Source organism: Xiphophorus hellerii, chromosome 7, assembly GCF_003331165.1.
Source record: "Xiphophorus hellerii strain 12219 chromosome 7, Xiphophorus_hellerii-4.1, whole genome shotgun sequence".
NCBI classification, from domain to species: domain Eukaryota; kingdom Metazoa; phylum Chordata; class Actinopteri; order Cyprinodontiformes; family Poeciliidae; genus Xiphophorus; species Xiphophorus hellerii.
The window spans coordinates 1,648,311-1,667,958 of NC_045678.1; the positions used below are offsets into that span (position 1 = coordinate 1,648,311).

The following is a 19,648-nucleotide window of genomic DNA, read 5'->3' on the forward strand; positions in this document are numbered from 1 at the left end:
GAAGTCAGTGTTTCAGCTGTTTTACAGTTTTCTGGAAGTTTGTTCCAAATTTGTGGTGCATAGATGCTGAAAGCTGCTTCTCCTCATTTGGTTCTGGTTCTGGGGATGCAGAGCAGACCAGAACCGGAAGACCTGAGAGGTCTGGAAGGTTGATACAATAAAAGCAGATCTTTAATGTATTGTGGTGCTAAGCCGTTCAGTGATTTATAAACTAACAACAGTATTTTAAAGTCTATTCTTTGAGCTACAGGGAGCCAGTGTAGGGACTTTAAAACTGGTGTTATGTGCTCTATCTTCCTGGTTTTAGTGAGAACGCGAGCAGCAGCATTCTGGATCAGCTGCAGCTGTTTGATTGATTTGTTGGACAGACCTGTGAAGACGCTGTTGCAATAATCAATACGACTGAAGATGAACGCATGAATGAGTTTCTCTAGATCTGGCTGAGATTACTGATACAGTAATCATATTCCCACAAACACAAATAGTGCTCTTGAAAAACATTTACATTTGTAATATGTGTCTTTAGGACACCAGTCACATAAAAAAGTGTCATTTGTATCACTAAACTGCACACAGTACCTGCTTTGAATTATATTTTCAGTTGTATTGACATTTATGGATTTTATTTATTTGGTAGAAATAATGCACATTAACATTTTTGTGAATGTGCCAGAATTTGCCAAAAGGTTATTTTTCATCTGTTAACGTTGGACACTGTCAAGGTTAAAATGACTTAACTTCACAAATTTTTTCAACAAAAACAAACCCTTATTGAACAAACAGTGAAGTAAAATTGTAAAAGTAATCCAAACAATATGGGCAGTCTTAGGGTTTTTTAAACCCCATTAATTTGAATTCATTGTGACAATGATTAATCAAAATTCTTATCATGATAAGAAATTTATTGTGATGAATGGTAAATCATATGATAGATGCTCACTCTTATTTTTTTCTGTCTGTCTGACCGTCAGCAGCACCAACTCTGCTGATTTTTGTTTTTTTAATTTATTTTTTATGGATCCTTGAACTGTGTCTTCCTTCTCTGAGCAGCAGACATGTTTTTCTGTTTCAGAAATCTGCTCTGCAATTTCATCAATCACACATTGAGCTGTTTTGTGAAACAGGAAGTTAGAGCTTGGTGGTGGTGTCAGATTACTCTGAAACCTGATGGAGTCGGAGGATCAGGCTGCAGGACTGTAAAATGCCTTTGTTTAGTTCAGTTTTCCTGGTAATGAGACTATGAACTACCTCTTGTTCTTAGGCTCTCAGGTTTCTGATGATGCCAACCAGATCACAGCACCTTTGTCTTAGTCATGCTTTAAACAAACACAGATGTGGGTGTTTGCACGAGAAGTTGCAGTAGTGACTCCTTCTGGTTTAGTCAGAGCAGAAAACAGTTTCCTTTTTAAATCCAGACCGGGTGGTCAGCCATGCCGACATGTTGGTAAGCACATAAGATAGATCATCAGCTGTTTCTCTCTCCAGCTGTGTTGAAAGGTCCAGATGTGCAAGTCTGATCTCATGCTAAAAGTGCTTTTCTCTCAATCTGGGCAAAAACATTCCCACTGCAACACAGCAGGAGATAAAACATAGTAACATTGTGGCTTGGATAAGCTTTGGTGGGTTGAAGAAAATGAGAGGAATGACTGCTGCTTTGGCTTGAGCTCCGTGTTTTTTACTGAGGGATGTCTGCTCTCACAGTATCATTACCCAGCCCTTTGTCCCACTGCAGTGCCTCTGCACACAGCAGCAACATATGCTGCAAGACTGCTGGCAATGGAAAATGTGGAGGAAGAGCACAGAGCAGAAAGAAAACTAGCTGTGCCACACGGAGGCCCAGTTACTCACAGAAACCCTGAACTGAACAAGACACAGCAGTGGGCAGTTGTTTTGAAGAGTTGCAGGTTTCCATCAGGAAGGAGGTGTTGCTTGTTGTCAGTGTGGAGTAAGGAAGTGTGTGTGTATTGGAGGAGGAGCTCTGACAGGCCTTTCCCTCCTCTACAAAGTTGCGTGACTGGCCTGGTCAGCCATTCAGGGAGAGGCTGGATCCTGGGATCTTCCTGTAGTGGCAATCCAGATGAGGAAACATTCTCATTGACTAAACTCCCTACGGACAGATGCAGAAAAGTATGTGTGTGTGTCTGGATAGACATGGTGGCAGATCAGTTTTTCTTCTGTTAGAGAAGAAGAAATGAAAACAACAACAATAATAATAATAATAATAATATAGACCTTTGGGCACTTAAATAACTTAAAAACAACATATGTAGGAGAAAACATAAGATACAGAAACCCTTCAGCTGAGCTGAGCTGCACACTGCAAAAACACTAAATCTTACTAAGTATTTTTGTTTAGTTTCTAGTGTATATGACTTAGTACACTTAAGATAAGACAAAACAATAACTTTTGAGCATTGGAGCTCATTTTCAGTCAGTAATTCCTTAAAATTGATTTAGAAAAGGACTAGTCCACTGTCGGATTATTTCACTTATAACAAGACATTTTTTCCATGTTATAAGTGGAACTAGTCCTTTTTCAATCAGTGCTCCCCAAAGCCGGTCCTCCAGTTTCCCTGTCCTGTTTCCAAACCCTTGACTTAACAGGCTGATGCAGCGTTTGGTGGCTGCAGAGGAGGTCATTTAATCATTTCAGTCAGTTGTGCTGGAACAGAGACTCATCTAAGACATGCAGGACAGGTTAGGGCACCACTGTCTTAAAACAAGCTCCCATATCTTGCTAAAAGTTACTTGTAAGATAGTTTTGTCTTTTTCATGTGTATTCAGGTATTTGAACTAGAAACTAGACCAAAACACTTGAAGTGTTTTTACAGTACAGATGAGCCTATTTCATTGTCTTTGCTTCACAATCCAACCTCTAGACTTTCCAGGGGATGCAGGAACAACTGTTGCTTTCAAAGACATAAACAGTCTGCATCGCTATACCATGACTTTATTGGAGGTCTCAGAAGAACAACACCATTGTAACATGGATTCTTCCATGTTACAATGGAAGAATCTGGTGGACATGCTTATTACAGCAGGGTGTGCATGTGTTGGAGCAACAGGAAGACTCTACTGTGAACATGATGCAACATGCAGGGCTGCTAGTGGAAAATGATCCACACTGAGAGGGGATTAGCATGGAGAAGACGCCAAGGCAAGCCTAAAGCAAACACTGAGCTAGTAGTTCTGTATGCAGCCTGGGCAGGTTACGAGTGAACCTCAAACAAGCTTTCTGATAGCGCAGCCACCAATCACTCGCCTTGGTTTTGTAATGGCAACAGTGGTCCATGATGTCTTTGTTCACTGGCAACTAATGAATGTGCTCCTCTGTTGACTGTTCTCTGTCAACTTGCTTTAGTCTCAGAAATCTTTAAAAGTTAATGTGGTCCAGTTGGAAGCAGGGCCCATAAAACACATAGAGCCATGACAAACTGGAATACACAACACATTCTAGCACAGAGCTTGAGATAATCATATGTAATCATTTTGTTAAGATTGTGCTCAGTTCACACAGCAGGTCTTGATGCTCAATTTAGATTTTTTGCTGGAATTAATTTTTATTTTTTATTTTTTTGGCATGATTGTTCATGCTACTAATTAAACCATACCACAATGAGACTTCAGTGCACGGTTTATGACTGCATGCACAGAAGAAGAACATAGACGTCTCAAAGCAGAGCTTTGTTTACGGAAGCAATTATGGATGGAGATATTTATGGATCAGTTTTAAAGTTATTCTGCAATGAGAGCTGATAGGATTGTCACAAGATTATAACAAGCTTCTACAGTAAACCTGAACCTGAAGCTCACCTTACTGTCTGCATGAAAAGTTATTCCAAAGGGTGAATGCAGCTTTTGGTAAAACAAAGTTTCAGTTTCTGTTTTGATCACTTAGATGATGTCTATGCTCACCACTTCTGTGTTTCTCCTCCTGCACAGCTTCCATGAAGAACGGTAATGACAGCCGGGTGCCTCTGGGGGTCAATGGGCAGAACATGGACTCCACCGGCTTCTCTGAAGGAGAGCTGCTGCTGCAGGTGAGAGGATGAGTTAACCCTGTGGAGAAACAGTTACTGAAGCCTTCAGCGCTACACTCATCTGACACCAGCTGGGTCACCAAGGTTCCAGCTGCTGGATTATACATCAGCAGTTGTGCTTATTTGAGGTAGCAACTCAAAGTAATGTGTAATTAGGATGTGGAGATTCATGGTAATATTTTTTTTACCAATAAAAATTTGACATATGTGACTGAGGGCCTCTGCAGGTTGCTTTGCATATCAACAAACTACAGTTTTTGCTCATTCGTCTTTCCAATTAGCTCAAACTCAGTCAGACTGGATGAATAAAATACATTTTCCATAGACCTTTCATTTGAATGTTGCTGGTCTAAACTTTGACTGTGCCATTCAAACACATGACAGTTCCAGTGCAGTTCTGGCTCTATGTTCAGGTGAGTTGTCCTGTTGGTTGCTGAACCTCTGCCAGCACCACCTCTAACAGCGTTTCTCCCAGGATTGACTGATGTTAAATTATCCTGTAGACTTAAGTGATACAGATTTTTTACAAACTATATGAGAGTTTGTGGTTGTGATGAAAATATGAAAAAGTTCTATGGAGATGAATACATTTGCGAAGCCCTGCATGCATAAACTGACACATAAATCCAAATAACTAATTATTCAAGGTAATTAAACAGCCAACATTGGGTCATGTTCAACTGATTCCATTCAGTTCTATCACATACAGTTCCAGTGAAGGTCACAGCTGTTCTGTCCTAGCACCCAGTGCAGTGATCCATTTCTGTTTATGGAGGATTTTCTTGAAGGTTTTCTCCATTATTAGACTCTCTGCTTGCTGCCAGTGTTTCCATTCAGAATGTTCCACTACAGATTCCTCTTGGAAGAGAAACAATCTGTTAATCCTGCCGATACAGGATTTAGTTCCACTCTTGTCAAGCAGTAAGCAACACTTTTTGTAAAATATCAAACTCATAATGAACTTGTATTTCCATGATTCATAATGCAGAGAGGGAGCCAGAGGCTAGCAGGGAAGCTAACCTTTAGAACACGCACCTTTAGAACTTGTGTGTTAGTGTAATGATGTTGATCTAAACCACGTCTGTTCATTCTTCAGTTAGAATCAGCGGTGGATAGAAAATAGCTACATTTACTCAGTCACATGTATTTTCATTGTTTTAATGGGCAGCTTAGATTTCAGAGCCAGCCACACACCCCAACTATTTTGTTCTGGTTGAGTTTCTTTATCAGTTATGGTGATTCTGGCTATTCACACCATGTTTTTGTGTTTCCTGTGCAGGCACTGACCGGCTTTGTGTTGGTGGTGACGTCTGAAGGAATGGTGTTTTACACCTCCCCTACCATCACAGACTACCTGGGCTTCCATCAGGTGAGACAGAGGCCCGCCTGTCCTGCTTAGGTTGTGTTTATCGCACATTTCTGAGAAACCAGACCCATTCATGATGTGTTTGATTATTATTTAGCATAATTCACAAATATAAACACAAATTGCTGCACAATAAAAAAAACTAAAGAATTACTAAATTATTGCCGCCTTTAAACATAATTTAAATTAAAATGTGATGAAAAAGGCATTCTGGCACTCTGTACATCACTACTGGTGCACAGTAGACTCTGTTACACAAAAAATGTTTTACATATAGGAATTTAATAAACATCGTGAGTCATCACCTGACTAAAGATTGCAATATCAATGCAATATCCTCTTTGAGAAAAAGCTACTAGTTAACGATTAAAAAATATCATTACATTCAAACCCTACATTGTTTTTATTTTAATACAATTAAATTTACCTGGAAAAATATCCTCACAAAAGATGATAAAGTATCCATCAGTGTCAACCATCTTTGTTTGCAGGCCAGACTTTCTAAAATTCAGGTCAGGGGCATTCAAATTCATTCGGAGGGCCAGAAATGGCCCCCAAACCACACATTGGCACCCCTGGCTAATTTAGTCCATGTGATCACAGGGTGGAGTTTGGTTTTTAGATGTTACCTCTGCATTTAAAAAAAAAATCTTTTGCTAAATATAACCCAAGCTGCCAGAGTGTAGTCATATCTAGGCCTGTCATAATAATAACAGATTTTCCTTGACAATTAATTGTTTATTGTGTTAAACTATAATATTGTTGTTTTGAGATTATTTTCAAATAGTATAATGCTTATGGCCAAATTACCCAAGTTCATCCGCTTAAAGCTCAATAAACTTTAATTTCTAAAGAACATTTAACAGTGGAGACATTTTAGATATCCAAAATAAATAAAACAAAAGAAACAAAAAGTAAGACACTGAAGTCCCTGTAAACAAAATTATTCTTCAAAAAATGGGTTAGTTGAGATCAAAGCAACAAACTGAAAACTTTTGTCATCTAGTCTTTGGCAGAAAGACAGGAGAAAAACAATCATGCACATGGAAATTTTAAAGTTTGTTTTAATCTAGCATGAGATTATTGATTTATTGCAACAGGTTTAATCATATAATTTTCCAACTGCTGTTTGTTCCCTTCATCTCCAGACCAAACAAGCTGGATATAATCAAGAATTATAATTTTAACTTCACTGTAACTCAAAAACCCTAAAAGTTAAACAGCTATGTCTGAACTCCCATTTTGCTTCAGTTCTGAATGTTGCCAGTTTGACCTGATGCAGTTGTCCGTCTCCCCACAGTCAGACGTGGTCCACCAGAGTGTGTTTGAGCTCATCCACACTGACGACCGAGCCATGTTCAGAGAGCAGCTCCACTTTGCCTTAAACCCTCCTCCAGTTGCCTCAGATGCAGACTGTAAGTGGTGATGGAATGAACAAGAACAGTATGAAATACAAATCACTGTCTATTTGATTTGCTGTCAGTGGAAGAGTTTCATGCTTGGCAGAATATTCCAGATATGTTTGGTCTGTGTTTCTGTCTTAGTCTCCCAGAACTGTGGAAATGCAGTGATGTACAACCCAGAGCAGCTCCCTCCTGACAACTCCTCCTTCCTGGAGAGGAGCTTTTTCTGTCGCTTCCGTTGTCTCTTGGACAACTCCTCCGGCTTCCTGGTTTGTCCATGCTTAATTCAGTAATAAAAATAAAATCCTAAAACCAGCATGTAATTCTAATCCTTTTTTGAAACAGGCCCTGAAGTTCCATGGGCGCTTGAAGTACCTCCATGGTCAAAACTTTTCCAGGGACAGTGAGAACTGTAAAAGTATCCAGCTAGCTCTGTTTGCCATCGCTGTGCCTGTCCAGTCTCCGTCAATTGTGGAGATCAGAGCCAAACTGCTCCTCTTCCAGACAAGGCACAAGCTGGACTTCACACCCACTGGCGTCGACAGCAGGTCTATGGTTTTCATTATTTCATTATAGAACAGTCAAGTACTTTCTAAGAGCCCAGTACCTTCTGCAAACAAGGAGTTTGATTAGGAAGTCAAGTCAAATTCAGTTGAGGTGTTTTTAGCTCCTGTGCTGTCAGTGAAAGGTGAAAGTTTGGTTAGCATGGAGACCAGTTGAACCAGTACTCTAACATTACTCTGCTTGATTGTTTCTGCAGGGGGAAGATAATCCTGGGTTATTCTGAGACAGAACTGTGTATGAAAGGCTCAGGCTACCAGTTCATCCATGCCGCTGACATGATGTACTGTGCTGACAACCACATCCGCAGTATGTTCGCTGCTCACTTGTCTTCTCTGCATTACAAACAAACGCTAAATGGAGACCCAGTAACACTGATGTTTATTTAACAAGGAGATACAGTGTCTTGCAAATATATTCACATCTTTAATTTGTTTTGATGGGGTCTTTACTCTGATACCTCAAAGTAAAATAAAGTGCAACCAGCTTCCTTCCAGTAGTCAAGTAATTAGTTAATAAAGTTCCTTCGGACAAAGACAGTACAATTAGGGTAATGGACAGAAAAACATCACTGCTTGCAACAAGCATAAGATATACAATGTTTCTCGTCGCATTAGTATGACGTTACATTAGGCCTTTGGGTTTAATCCTGCCTTCCCACCGGTGGTCGAAATGCTGTCCTGAATACACCAAACCATGAGCTAGTACACTTAACTGTATCAACTTGTACCATAATGCTCAGTGGAAACAAGATGTTAGTGAATAACCAGCATCATGAAGACCAAGGAACACAGGTCGTGGAGGGAGTTGTTTAAATCAGGGTTAGATTTTAAAACATCTCAAACAGCACTATTCAGTTTACTATCTTAAAATAGTAAGAGTACACTTCCCACATTAAAACTATCTACTACACCAAACTAATATGTATTGGTCTGTCACATAAAATTGTAATAAAATTAAACAAGAATTGTGTTTTGCCACAGTTGATGTCGTAATCTGTCTTAAATTTAACTTTATAGTTTATTTCTTTTTGGAGAGTTATTTGATCAAATGTTGGCGTCACTTCTGGAGCCATTATTTACCAACAGTATTTACCATATTTGAGAACACTTTCAAAATACCATTTTTCTAACTTAAAGTGTGTGTTTGTTGTGACAGTGATTAAAACAGGAGAGAGCGGTCTGACTGTGTTCAGACTGCTCAGCAAATCCAACGGCTGGATATGGGTGAACTCTAACGCCAAACTCATCTACAAAGGAGGGAGACCTGAGTTCATCATTGCATACCAGAAAGCTATAACGTGAGTAGCTGGGTGCACCGACAGCAGGCGGAATGTTAAATCTATCAGAACCAGGTCCAAAACAGCCGGGAGCCAGTCCTCATGTGTTCTGCCTTCTTTGTTTCAGCAACGCTGAGGGAGAGGAGTACCTGAGACAGCGGCGGCTGCAGCTGCCCTTCAGCTGCGCCACGGGAGAGGCCATTCTCTACAGCACTGGGCCCACCATGGACATCCCGCAGTTGCAGTTTGACAAAATGTTTGACAGCAGAAATACCAAGAGGGACGTGCCCCCCACCTCCCTACTGGACTGCTTCATGAGTCAGGATGAAAGCATGTACAGCCAGGCGGTGGACACCCCCTTACCTGTGGACCAGGTGTTCATGGACACCCACGCTCTGGTCGCTGTAGCTAGCAGCGAGTGGCAGGAGAAGAACTCGTCAGAGGTGCCAGCTGAACCCTTGCTGGTGAAGGAGGAGGCCAAGCAGTCAGTGCTGGCTGTAATCGACAGCCTGGAGAAGCTGACTCACAGCGGAGACTTTGAGGACATTCTGGGGAACCTGGAGGTAGACGATTCTGAGCTGATGGAGTTGGAAAACTGCTTCAAGAGGTTCCACCAGGAAGAGGATCCTCAGAGAAGTTCTGGCTCGGATCTGGACAACTTCATCACCGATGAGATCGTAGACTTTATTGACTCAGTGTTCAAAGAGAAGGGGGGGGAGTGCTTGAACAGCCTCACCTCGAGCTGCCTTACAGAAGTCAACAATTTCTCATCCTCTGAACTGTGTGAGCCACAGCTCTTCCACACTCCAGACCCCAGTTGTTCTTACTCCCTGGTGAGCAGCTGCTATGAACACCTAGATGACTCTGTGCTTTCAGGCCAGAGTCTGGCTGAGTCCGGAGCGGACTCAACCAGACGCAGCAGGAGCCACAAGCAGTCCCAACATGGTCACACTGACAGCAGTCTGCCGTCGCTGCAGCAGCTGCAGCTGCATGACATCTTCAGCCCGGCTATAGAACTCCCAGCGCTCGCTGTACCCAACAACTCAGTGTCAGAGGCCTTCCCTTCTACCCAACCCTGCCAGAAGCAGCAGGCATCCATCATGCCAGCCGGATGTTCTCAGGGCAGTTCAGCTCAGGCCCAGCAGCTCCTGCAGCTGGGAAGCAGCATGGAGGGACCAGAACTAGCATCTGGCCAGATCCTGCACAATTCTGCTCAGCATCTGAGCAACACAGTACCTGGTGTAAAAACTGTCCTGCCACCCACGATTCCTTATAGCAACTTCACCTCCACACCTCCTGGTGGCTGTGATCCAAAGTTTCTGCGGAAGGGTCTGGTGTGTGAGAACCACAGCGCTCATGTGCAGCAGTGGCCTCAGAGCCAGCAGCAGACGCTGCCGCATGCTGGCATCATCCAGAACGGACATGAGTCCATGTCCACATTCCAGAGCCAACATCCAGGGAGCCAAGTATTCCCTAGTTCCGGCTTCTGTCCAGAAAGCGTCAGCAGACTGAGACACCTGGAGCAAGGGGGTCTGGGGCCAGCCAGCAGCCAGGACCCCCACAGCAGCTGCATGTTCCAGCAGCACTTCTCCTCCAACCCAGCAGGGGTAAAACGTCTATCTCACTATGGTCCCCCAGACCTCAATGGAGCCAATGTGACTCTGGATCAGAGTTCCAGCTACCTACAGTGGAGCCACAGTGAGCTTCCAGTGGGCCCGTCAGCCATCAACCAGGAGATAGCCAACATCGGCCCTCTGGCCCCTGGCATGGCCCCTGCAGAGGACTCCTGTAACGTGCAGCACTACCTGGACAGCAACACACAGACACAGGTAAACAGCCCTGAAAACACACCACCACCAGAAGAGAATGAGCTTCAGAAATAGATGGCACACTGAACAACTTAAACAGTTAAATGTCTCACTGTCACCCAATTAGCATGTGATACACACTGGATTAGAGGAGTCAGAGGGAACTCCTCTAATTCCTCAGACCTCATGATCAAATGTACCACTGATCATAAATTAGAGCATCATGAGCTCTGATAGACGTCAGTAAGGCTCCAGGTGAACATGATTTTACTGTGTGTCAAGAATAATCACAGTTACTACATGAATTAGTTCAATTAAACAAATAAACACAATTGTATTTCTAAAAACAATTAATTGAAAAAATTAATGGCCATATTATAATTAAAGCCATATGTTTTTTCTAATCAAGCAGAGAAAAAATAAAATAAAATCACTCAATTTCGATTCATCCAGCCATTATCTTACACCCTTATCCGTAAGGGGGTCGCGAGGGGAGCTGGTGCCTATCTCCATCGGTCAACAGGCGAGAGGAGGGTTAACCCTGGACAGGTCACCAGTCCATTACAGCAAATTAGATTCATTTTAAATCTAATTTAGTCTGGTTCTTTAAAATGTGCTGGTGGATCAAAATGAGCTTGCTGATTACAGAAATATGAACTAAACATGATAGCTGTAATCTGAGACGATAGCACTGGAACAAAGACTGGTCCAGACCAGCACACAGGGCATTGCCAAAGTCCAAGTATGATGTAAAATATGCATGAATCATTCCTAGTTATTCCACAGGATAAGTACAGCTTTAGCTTAGCAAGCTTGAGCAGAAAAAAATCTGTATTGAACAACTTCAGAGGAATTTGATTGACCAATCTAAAAGAATGATCAAAGATAAAGGCCAAGTGAACATTTAGAACCTAGGGGCATCAGAGATACTGCACCCTAAAAACTAATAGTTTCTGCTTCATGTTGACAAAGATTAAGAAAATTCAAATTTGAACTGAACTTGCGTTCAGGAGCAGTTGCATTGGACTGGTCCTCTCTGGTTTAACTGGTGGGTAACTCTGAATATCATCAACAAAGCAATAGAAAGAGGGTAGAACCCAGAGGGAACATAACCAAATATAACAGCTGTGGACCCACAACAAATCCTTGTGGTACCCCTAAGTAACTAAGAGGGACTGAAAATTTTCTGCTTGTTTAAACCAGAATGGAACCGAGAATTCATCAACTGTTCTGATGATGAAAGTACAAAATTATGATCCATGTCAAGAAGATCAACATTCTGGACAAATTTCAAACTAGACTGGAATTTTTCATTGAGGCTCTCCGATAATTCTGAAGTTGACTCATATTTCTTTTGCTAAAATTTTAGAATGAAAGACTAGTTCAGGTACAGGTTTGTTGTTAGACATCACTGCTGGGTCAAGAGAATAAGATAGCTGTCTGTGGATGAAAAAAAAGAAGAATGGGTAGAATAAAGCAGTTGACATCACAAACATTGCAAGAACAAAGCTGAAACAACTGGCAGGTAGAAGGAAGTTATTACAGTCACATTCATAGAAGACTTCATGATGAATTGTAGAGTCTTCAAGGACTCATGAAGATTAAGTTTAGGAAAGCAGAATGAAAATTAAGAGTAAAGGTCTTACAGAGTAATGAGACAAAGGTGAAGTTTGGGGAAAGCAAAGAAAGACCCTAAACAGTGTTCCACTGTTAAACAGAGGAAGTAATTATGTCATGGTTTGGACTTGCATGGCTCTTTCTGGAACACACTCAATCATCTCTATGGATGAAGTAGCAGAGCAAAGTCCTGCCATCATTTTTTCTTCCATCAAAAACACAAGAAGTAACTTAATGTGAAATCCACAAAAAAGTTTAAAAACCTGCAAAAAATAATTATAAAATTGAATATTTAACTTTAGCAGAATGTTCACATGTGATGTTATGTTTGGATGTATTTGTTGCTCTGCTCCTTTGCTGACATGTTTTTTGTCCATTCAGCAGAACAGCAGAGTCTCCGCTCAGGCTAAAGGACTTTACATCAATCCTGCTCTCATGGAGTAGAACGCAGCCTCATCCATCGACCGCACGGCGACATAAACTCAATATAGCTTGCCTGTATCAGTGCTTATCCACATCACATATGTTCTAATATTATATATGTGTTTTATACTTTGTGCAATTACACAAATGCTCTTCTCTCTGCTTGTCTGCTTTCGTGACGATATACAGTAATAACAATGAAGTATGAATTTACAAGTGTGTTTACCAGAATGCAGATGGAGCCAACCAAAGATGTTTTATAAGGGAAACCTGAGCTCCTTCCACCACATCTGAACTTGATGTTTTATTGCAATCACTAAAGTTTAAAGGACTTAGTAATCTGGGTAAAAATATTGAACTGTGCCTTCAAATGAATAAGATATCAGATGAAATCTGTACATTTTAAATGAAACTGTCAAACTGGTTGATGTAATTGTATATTTATTTGTTGAATTTTTTATGTGCCTTTTTTAAGGTTTGTTTGTTACATCAGAATGCTTTGGCTCTTGAAACCCAACACATGCAGAATGCATCAGCATATGTTCATTTATGTGCAGTCTATAGAAAAGCACTTCTTGGGAAAATGATTCTAGAGATTTTGTGTTGGAACAAGCGAGCACTCCTCTGCACCTTTGCACCCAAACCATTAGATTCCATCTGGACTTCACTTTAAGTGCCTTCCTCAGTCTCACTAGGTATATAAAAGCCATCCACATTCATCTCTAGAACATGCTAACAACCAAAGCTTCCCAGACATTGTCCCCTCACACAAGTGTTCAATTTCAAGCCATTCAGCTGCTTCTGTAAAACCAGAAAAGACAGATAAAACATGCAGCAAAAGGTTCAGCCTCCAGATTCCAACACAGCCATTGAAATGTAAAATTTTATTTCTAATGAAAGAATACCTGTTAGTTGATAAAGTATATGCAGTAGATGATTCAGCCCAAAATAAATTTATAACACCATATAATGATCTGTTTGTATCTGATCCTAATGCCTTCTGCAGCCACTATTTGTCAGACCTGAACTGATCTTGGTTCTGAAATGCAATACCAAACACAAGCACTAGGTGTCAGTCACAAACTAGCACACATTTTTCAAATTGATGAGATTGTTGTGCTCAACATATTTGAGGAAATAATTGCAGTAAAAAAGAATTATCTTAAAGCTTATATGAAGCTGTTGTCAGGCCAGTAGGGGGTCCCAGAATATCTTCACAAGCATTTCTAAAAATTAATTTCTAAAATTTTTATAAAAAGTCATTGTAAAAACTAAATACATCTTATTTTAATTCTAAGGCTTTCATAAATCAGAACATGATAAAAGAGATGTGGTTGCTATCAAGTCCTGAGAATTTTAAATCTAACTTCAGGTAAAAACACAGTTTCTACATTCTGTTGTAATTTATTAAATAAATGCAAAATGGAGGAGCTGTTTATGAAAAACTAAGAGCACCCTATTATTCAGTAGCCTCAACATCCTCCTTTAGCAGAAATGATGTAATTTACACAAAGGATAAAATCTCACTTTATTGTTAGCATGACATGGTTTTAGCCTAGCTTCAGGCAGCTTACCTCACGAGGAACACTTTGGAACGTAGAGGAGATCATAGGCAGTCTAATGCCTGTTAGACTGCAAGGTGCCCAGCTCCTGTGACTGCAAAGGAGGCCCGGATCATCAGTCCTCCACCACTGTGCTTTGCAGGTCAAAGGAGGTGTTGTACTGCTGGGAATAATGGTCAAACACTTCTTCTGTGGCCATATGTGTTTAATGGACAGCTCTGAAAGTTTGGTGCATCATTTAGATGAAATTTTGGAGTTATGTTTAGGGAGAAGAGCCAATCTTCTTCAGCTCTGTTGTACAAGTCATGCTTTCTCAATATTTTTCTCATTGCTCTCTCTTGAAGTTGATCATGCTGTCATTAAAGCATAAAAAGTATGAGAGGAAGCTCAGGGCATTGTCCCAACATTTGAAATTACTTGGACTCCTGGGAGAAAGGCAACTGTCCTCAGCGGTTTCCAGAATCATCTGAAAAAGCATTGCTCTTCATCCTGTTCCTGGAAACTGTTGCTTTAAAACCAGGTTGGACCTTTGGATCAGTGGACTCTGTCAGATCTGGAGTGGTGCTGTGACCCAAACTGGACATGTGTGAGTCCATTTTAAAACACACATCTACTCTTCGAAGTTCCCCCTGCTGAGTTCCCTGCACATGGACTAGAGTAGAAAATGTTGTGATCACACTACAGAGTTCCAGCCCAGGTTGAAAAAAATAGTAACAAGGTCCTTTGTTCACCGGAATGCAAGCCTCCTAAATGCCCTGTGTGGCTATGTGGCGTCAGGTTGTTGACAATAGATTAAGAGGTATTGAAACAACAAGCAGATGAATGTGAGACTGGCTCAGACTTGTGATTCAAACACTGAACTCCCAACACAAAGACACAGCCAAACTTGTGCCCTGTGCCTTCAAATAAATCCCAACTTTCAGCAAAAATTCTATGTTGTTGTAGAGAACGTTTTGCTTTGTGTCTACATGGTTCTCTGTTTCAGAAAGTACATAATTTGCATCTAACCAGGACAAATGACAATGACAAGGGAACAGTGGTGTGACCTGATGAAAGAAAGTGAGAATGTGACAATGCTTTTAGATCTCAACTTTGTTTCTCCAGCTTTTTCTACTCTTTTTGTAAAATTCTTCACACTACAGAACGATGTGGGGGGTCTCAAAAAGCTGAGCTAGATCTGCAGTAACATGGCAGCTTCATGGATTCCTGCTCTTCTCTAGGAAACCACTCAGTATTTAAATTTCCTTCACAACTGTCATGTATGTTCATGTGTATATTTTAATGAAAACATTAGAATATACAAATGAGAATTTGTATTCAGTGATAACCTAAAGATCTGATTGTTGAGGCCTTCTTCATGGCTGTTGTTGGAGATGTTTCTGCTCCACCAGCAGGGGGAGCTCAGCTGTTGAACTCTGATGACTGTAGCCACTATGAAAAACTTGGAGCCGAACGTTTGAGTCAGAGCCATGTTGGTGAGCTAACATGTGCTTTGACAGCTGCCATATGTCTACTCTTGTATTAAAAAGAGGAAAGAAAAATGTAATTGAATTTTATCTAACCAAGTACTTAAACTATATCTTTATCATTATATTACATGGCTTTGTATACTGTTATATGCTTTTTTTTCATAAACATGTATAATCATTCTGCTGCTGTTTGGCTCCTTTTGCTTTGTGTGTACTTTTCCAAGTTTACCAGAACCTCCTAATGAGGATTTTTCTATAGGTGTGGTTCTCAACTGGGTTGTCTTTTGTGGTACTCAGATGAAAAACATATAATTAAAAAAAATTTATATAAATACAAATTAACCATGAGGAAAGTTCTAACAAGTTGATTTTGCGGCTTCCTGTGAGCTGGTTTTAACTTGCATCTAGAAATGGAATCAAACCCAACTTAGCTGTGTTTCAGTTTGAAAAGCTTGTAAATTAAAAGATTTGGGTTAAAAAAAATACTAATGTTATTACCAACATATGAAAGATAGTTGTGTTGGGCCTTGAAACTCCAGGTTTTTCTACTCTGTTCTCCCACAAAGCCAACTTTCTGTTATATTTTTCCAAATTCACCCTTGGAAATGTAATTTAGTGACAATCTGAGGCTTAATCAAACTGAATCTTTTAACAAGTCTTGATGCAATAAAACAAATTGTCACAGTGGGGAAACCATGTACAGTACAGACCAAAAGTTTGGACACACCTTTTAATTCAATGAGTTTCCTTTATTTTCATGACTATTGACATTGTAGATTCACACTGAAGGCATCAAAACTATGAATAACACATGTGGAAATATGCACTAAACAAAAAAGTGTAAAACAACTGAAAATACCCCTTATATTCTAGTTTCTTCAAAGTAGCAACCTTTTGCTGTGATTACTGCTTTGCACACTCTGCATTTTCTTGATGAGCTTCAAGAGGTCGTCACCTGAAATGGTTTTCACTTCATAGGTGTGCCCTGTCAGGTTAATAAGTGGGATTTTTTGCCTTATAAATAGTCATGAAAATAAAGAAAACCCATTGAATTAGAAAGGTGTGTCCAAACTTTTGGTCTGTACTGTATGTTAGGTAATAAAATGTTTGGGGACCAAGAACACTGCCATGAAAAAAGTGAAATTAAAATGTCTTCTAAGGGGGTGGGGGGTGTCCAAAGTCAGTCCTCTAGGACAAATATCCTGTGGTTCATAACAGCTGAAATAACAGGTTTATAGTAGTTCCCTGCAGGTTCTGTTAACAAGCTGTGGTAGAGCTAGGACATAAGACATGCATGACACCGTGTCTATGACCGACTTATTCCAACAATCCAGGTATAGATGTTCCAAATTATAGAAGTTCTAAGAAAGCAAAAAAATATTTTTTTTTTCCTCTTAAAGAAATAGTTTGTAGTTGAAATTGTTTCTGAGGCTGCAGTCCCCCAGCGTCCATCATAATGTTGAACAGGTGGAGGTTTTTCCGACATAAACAGAACCTGAACCATCTCTTAGAACCACAGATTCACTCACTGTAGGAATTTTCAGTAATAAATGATGGCTTGTTTTGTTTTCTAAAGAGATTGAAAGGTTTTAGGACTAAAAGTTTTAAAGTGTTCCTTTAAATAAATGACAGATTATTTCCACCAGAGAGTTCCCTTGGACTTCACCTGTACTGTAAGCTGTTACTGAACAAGCAGCAGGGTGCACCATGGCATATGGGTTACTGGTTCATCACAGGGCCAACACAAAAACAGGTCAGATAATCAACCATGCACCATACCAATCATTTTTAATCAACTTAGAATCAGCAGTTAACCTGGCATGCAGTTGGGACGTCTATGGGACGAGGTAAAGCTCTGGGATGTGTAGTGCAGGGGTTCTTATATCGAGGCCTCAATGGCCTGTATCCTGCAACTTTTATCTGTGTCCCTGGTTCAATACACCTTAATCAATTAATCAAGATCTGGAGATGGATCTCTCTTCGTTCTGTAGTTTCAGGTTTGCTCTAATTCTAACCAAATATTTTTTTGCCTGAAGGTGAAATATGTAAATGTGTTAAAGAAATTTGTAGAAAGTGTTCAGTAATGGTTAAATATCAATAGACAAGACTAAAATACACCAAACTTCTCAGCATGCTGGCTGATTTTGCTTAGTGTATTATGGGGGTCTTCAGGATCTGAGGGCTTCCCACTGATCATGATACTCATACATTCTCACTGCTGCACAAGCAGATATACAGTGTCTTCGTATGTCTGTTGTCAAAACACAGCTGTGTCCAGAATCCCACTTTTTGCCCACAGGAGGACTGTATAAAGGTTTTACTCTAAGCGGCACCATGATGTATTTTTGATGAGTGACAATGGGAACAAATACAGGCAAACTTTACATGACTGACATCGTATTTGCTTACATCATGAAGCAAGATCTCAGGCTGTTCAGCCAGGCCTCCTTTTGTGGGGCTTATAGAAAGTAGTGATGGCAAAGTCAGCAGCTGAAATTTTAAATCATAAAGTGAAGATTTGTAATTGCAGAGTGGAGGAAGAAGTCAGGACAACTGAGAAATGTGAGGATGGGAGGTATAACTGAGAGCAGCAGCTCTGAAACTTGACAGTGATTTAGAACTGCTTTCTGCCAAGTCCAGCCTGCAGTGGTGAATGACCACTTGAAGAGAAGTGCAGCTTGAAAAATAAAAGTGAATCTTAAAACCTGAATCTTAGTGGATAGTTTCTGGACTAATGTACTGAATGTTTTTCCCCTCTCTCTCATTCCACATGTTGTCACATCAGTTCATGAACATTTGAAGTGTTTGTGTGTGTTTTGTGTTTTCTTGTTGGATTTAGTCTCTTTTGGAGTCTTTCTGTAACTGAAGCTTCACTGCTCATCATATGAGGTCTGTTCCAGTTTTCCTACATTTGACACCCAGCTCTGATGTCCAAACCTTCAGTCTGATGTGAGCCCATCAGAGGCATGTCGCCTCCTGAGCTAAACTTTAAGCTGCTGCGGCTGCTTCTCTCAGCCTGATCATGAAGCAGGTCAGAGTTTTCAGTTTCTCCTCCACTTTGGAAGAAACTCAGCATCTTCACCCAAGTCCTGTCTGGCTGATTCCGCTCCATTATTTGACAGTTGAACTCTGACCCACATACACCACTCTGAACCGCCGGCGTCTGTCTGCAAGTACCCTGATTGGATGGTGAGATTCACCGGGAGCGCGCACACGTGAACACGCTCGTTCCGTGTTTCTAGGAGACTCTTCCAAGTGCTCGCGCACATGAGCCGTGACCAATAGGAGGCTCGCATCGCGCGTTCCTGACAGAAGAGGGTGTAGTAAGTAGCTGAGTGAAGCTGAGACCCATTCACGTGAAAAGCTTCAGCAAATAGACAGAGTCGTTGAGCTCCGTTGGTGCCGCTAAAATTTTTGTTTGTGCTGCTTTGGTTTCTGAGATATTAAAAATATTTTTTTTAGGTCATCAAGAGGTCACCATCCCTCTGTCTTTCTCCAAAACAAATCAATGTGGGCTACTTGCTGCTTCCTTAGTGCAGGTTTGGCCCGTTAAATCTGTCATTTGTGCGGCTTTCCTTTATGAGACATCATGGACCCCCTGCATGTTATTGTTTACATCCGGAAACTTCGCACATGCGAGGGCAAACATTATTCTGTTAGTTGCCATCCATAGCAGCTCTGCCGGTAGAACAATTTCATAACAAAATGAAACCTGGAGATGTAGGTATTATTAATTTAGTGCAGTGCAAAGGGAAAAATAACGCAAAAAACCCAACTGTTTAACAACTCAAAGCCATCATAATGTCATAAAGGAAAGCTGCACTAATGATGGTTCTAACGGCACAAACTTGCACAAACGAAACACCAAAGAAGGAGAGAGTAGCCCACTTTAGTTTAATATGGAGCAAGACGGGGGGATGGTGACCTAAAAAATCATTTTTAATATCTCAGAAACCAAGATAGCACAAACGAACATTTTAACGGAACAAACCTGCACAGGAGCACCGAAAAACTTAAATCTTATGCTGAAATCTCTAATGCTGAAAACTTTCAAGTGGGTGGGGTGTCTGCTTCACGCAACTGCGAAGTGCGTGGAATGCGCGGCCCCGCTGCAGGTTGG

At 40.8% G+C, this 19,648-nt stretch overlaps 1 protein-coding gene across 2 annotated transcripts in view; it reads left to right on the plus strand.

Moving 5' to 3' along the window:
• LOC116722959 (aryl hydrocarbon receptor-like) overlaps positions 1-15,709 on the plus strand; it is a 42,422-nt gene extending 26,713 nt beyond the window's left edge. Inside the window, exons 3-11 of one of the 2 annotated variants that reach the window (XM_032567394.1) lie at positions 3,943-4,040; positions 5,320-5,409; positions 6,707-6,821; positions 6,951-7,078; positions 7,155-7,357; positions 7,570-7,679; positions 8,529-8,670; positions 8,777-10,478; positions 12,456-15,709. In XM_032567394.1, coding sequence (XP_032423285.1) covers positions 3,943-4,040; positions 5,320-5,409; positions 6,707-6,821; positions 6,951-7,078; positions 7,155-7,357; positions 7,570-7,679; positions 8,529-8,670; positions 8,777-10,478; positions 12,456-12,518 — 2,651 coding nt within the window. In that variant the 3' untranslated portion in view covers positions 12,519-15,709. The remainder of the gene's footprint in view (positions 1-3,942; positions 4,041-5,319; positions 5,410-6,706; positions 6,822-6,950; positions 7,079-7,154; positions 7,358-7,569; positions 7,680-8,528; positions 8,671-8,776; positions 10,479-12,455) is intronic. The other variant, XM_032567395.1, reaches the window with a different exon arrangement.
• Positions 15,710-19,648: the final 3,939 nt, after the last annotated feature.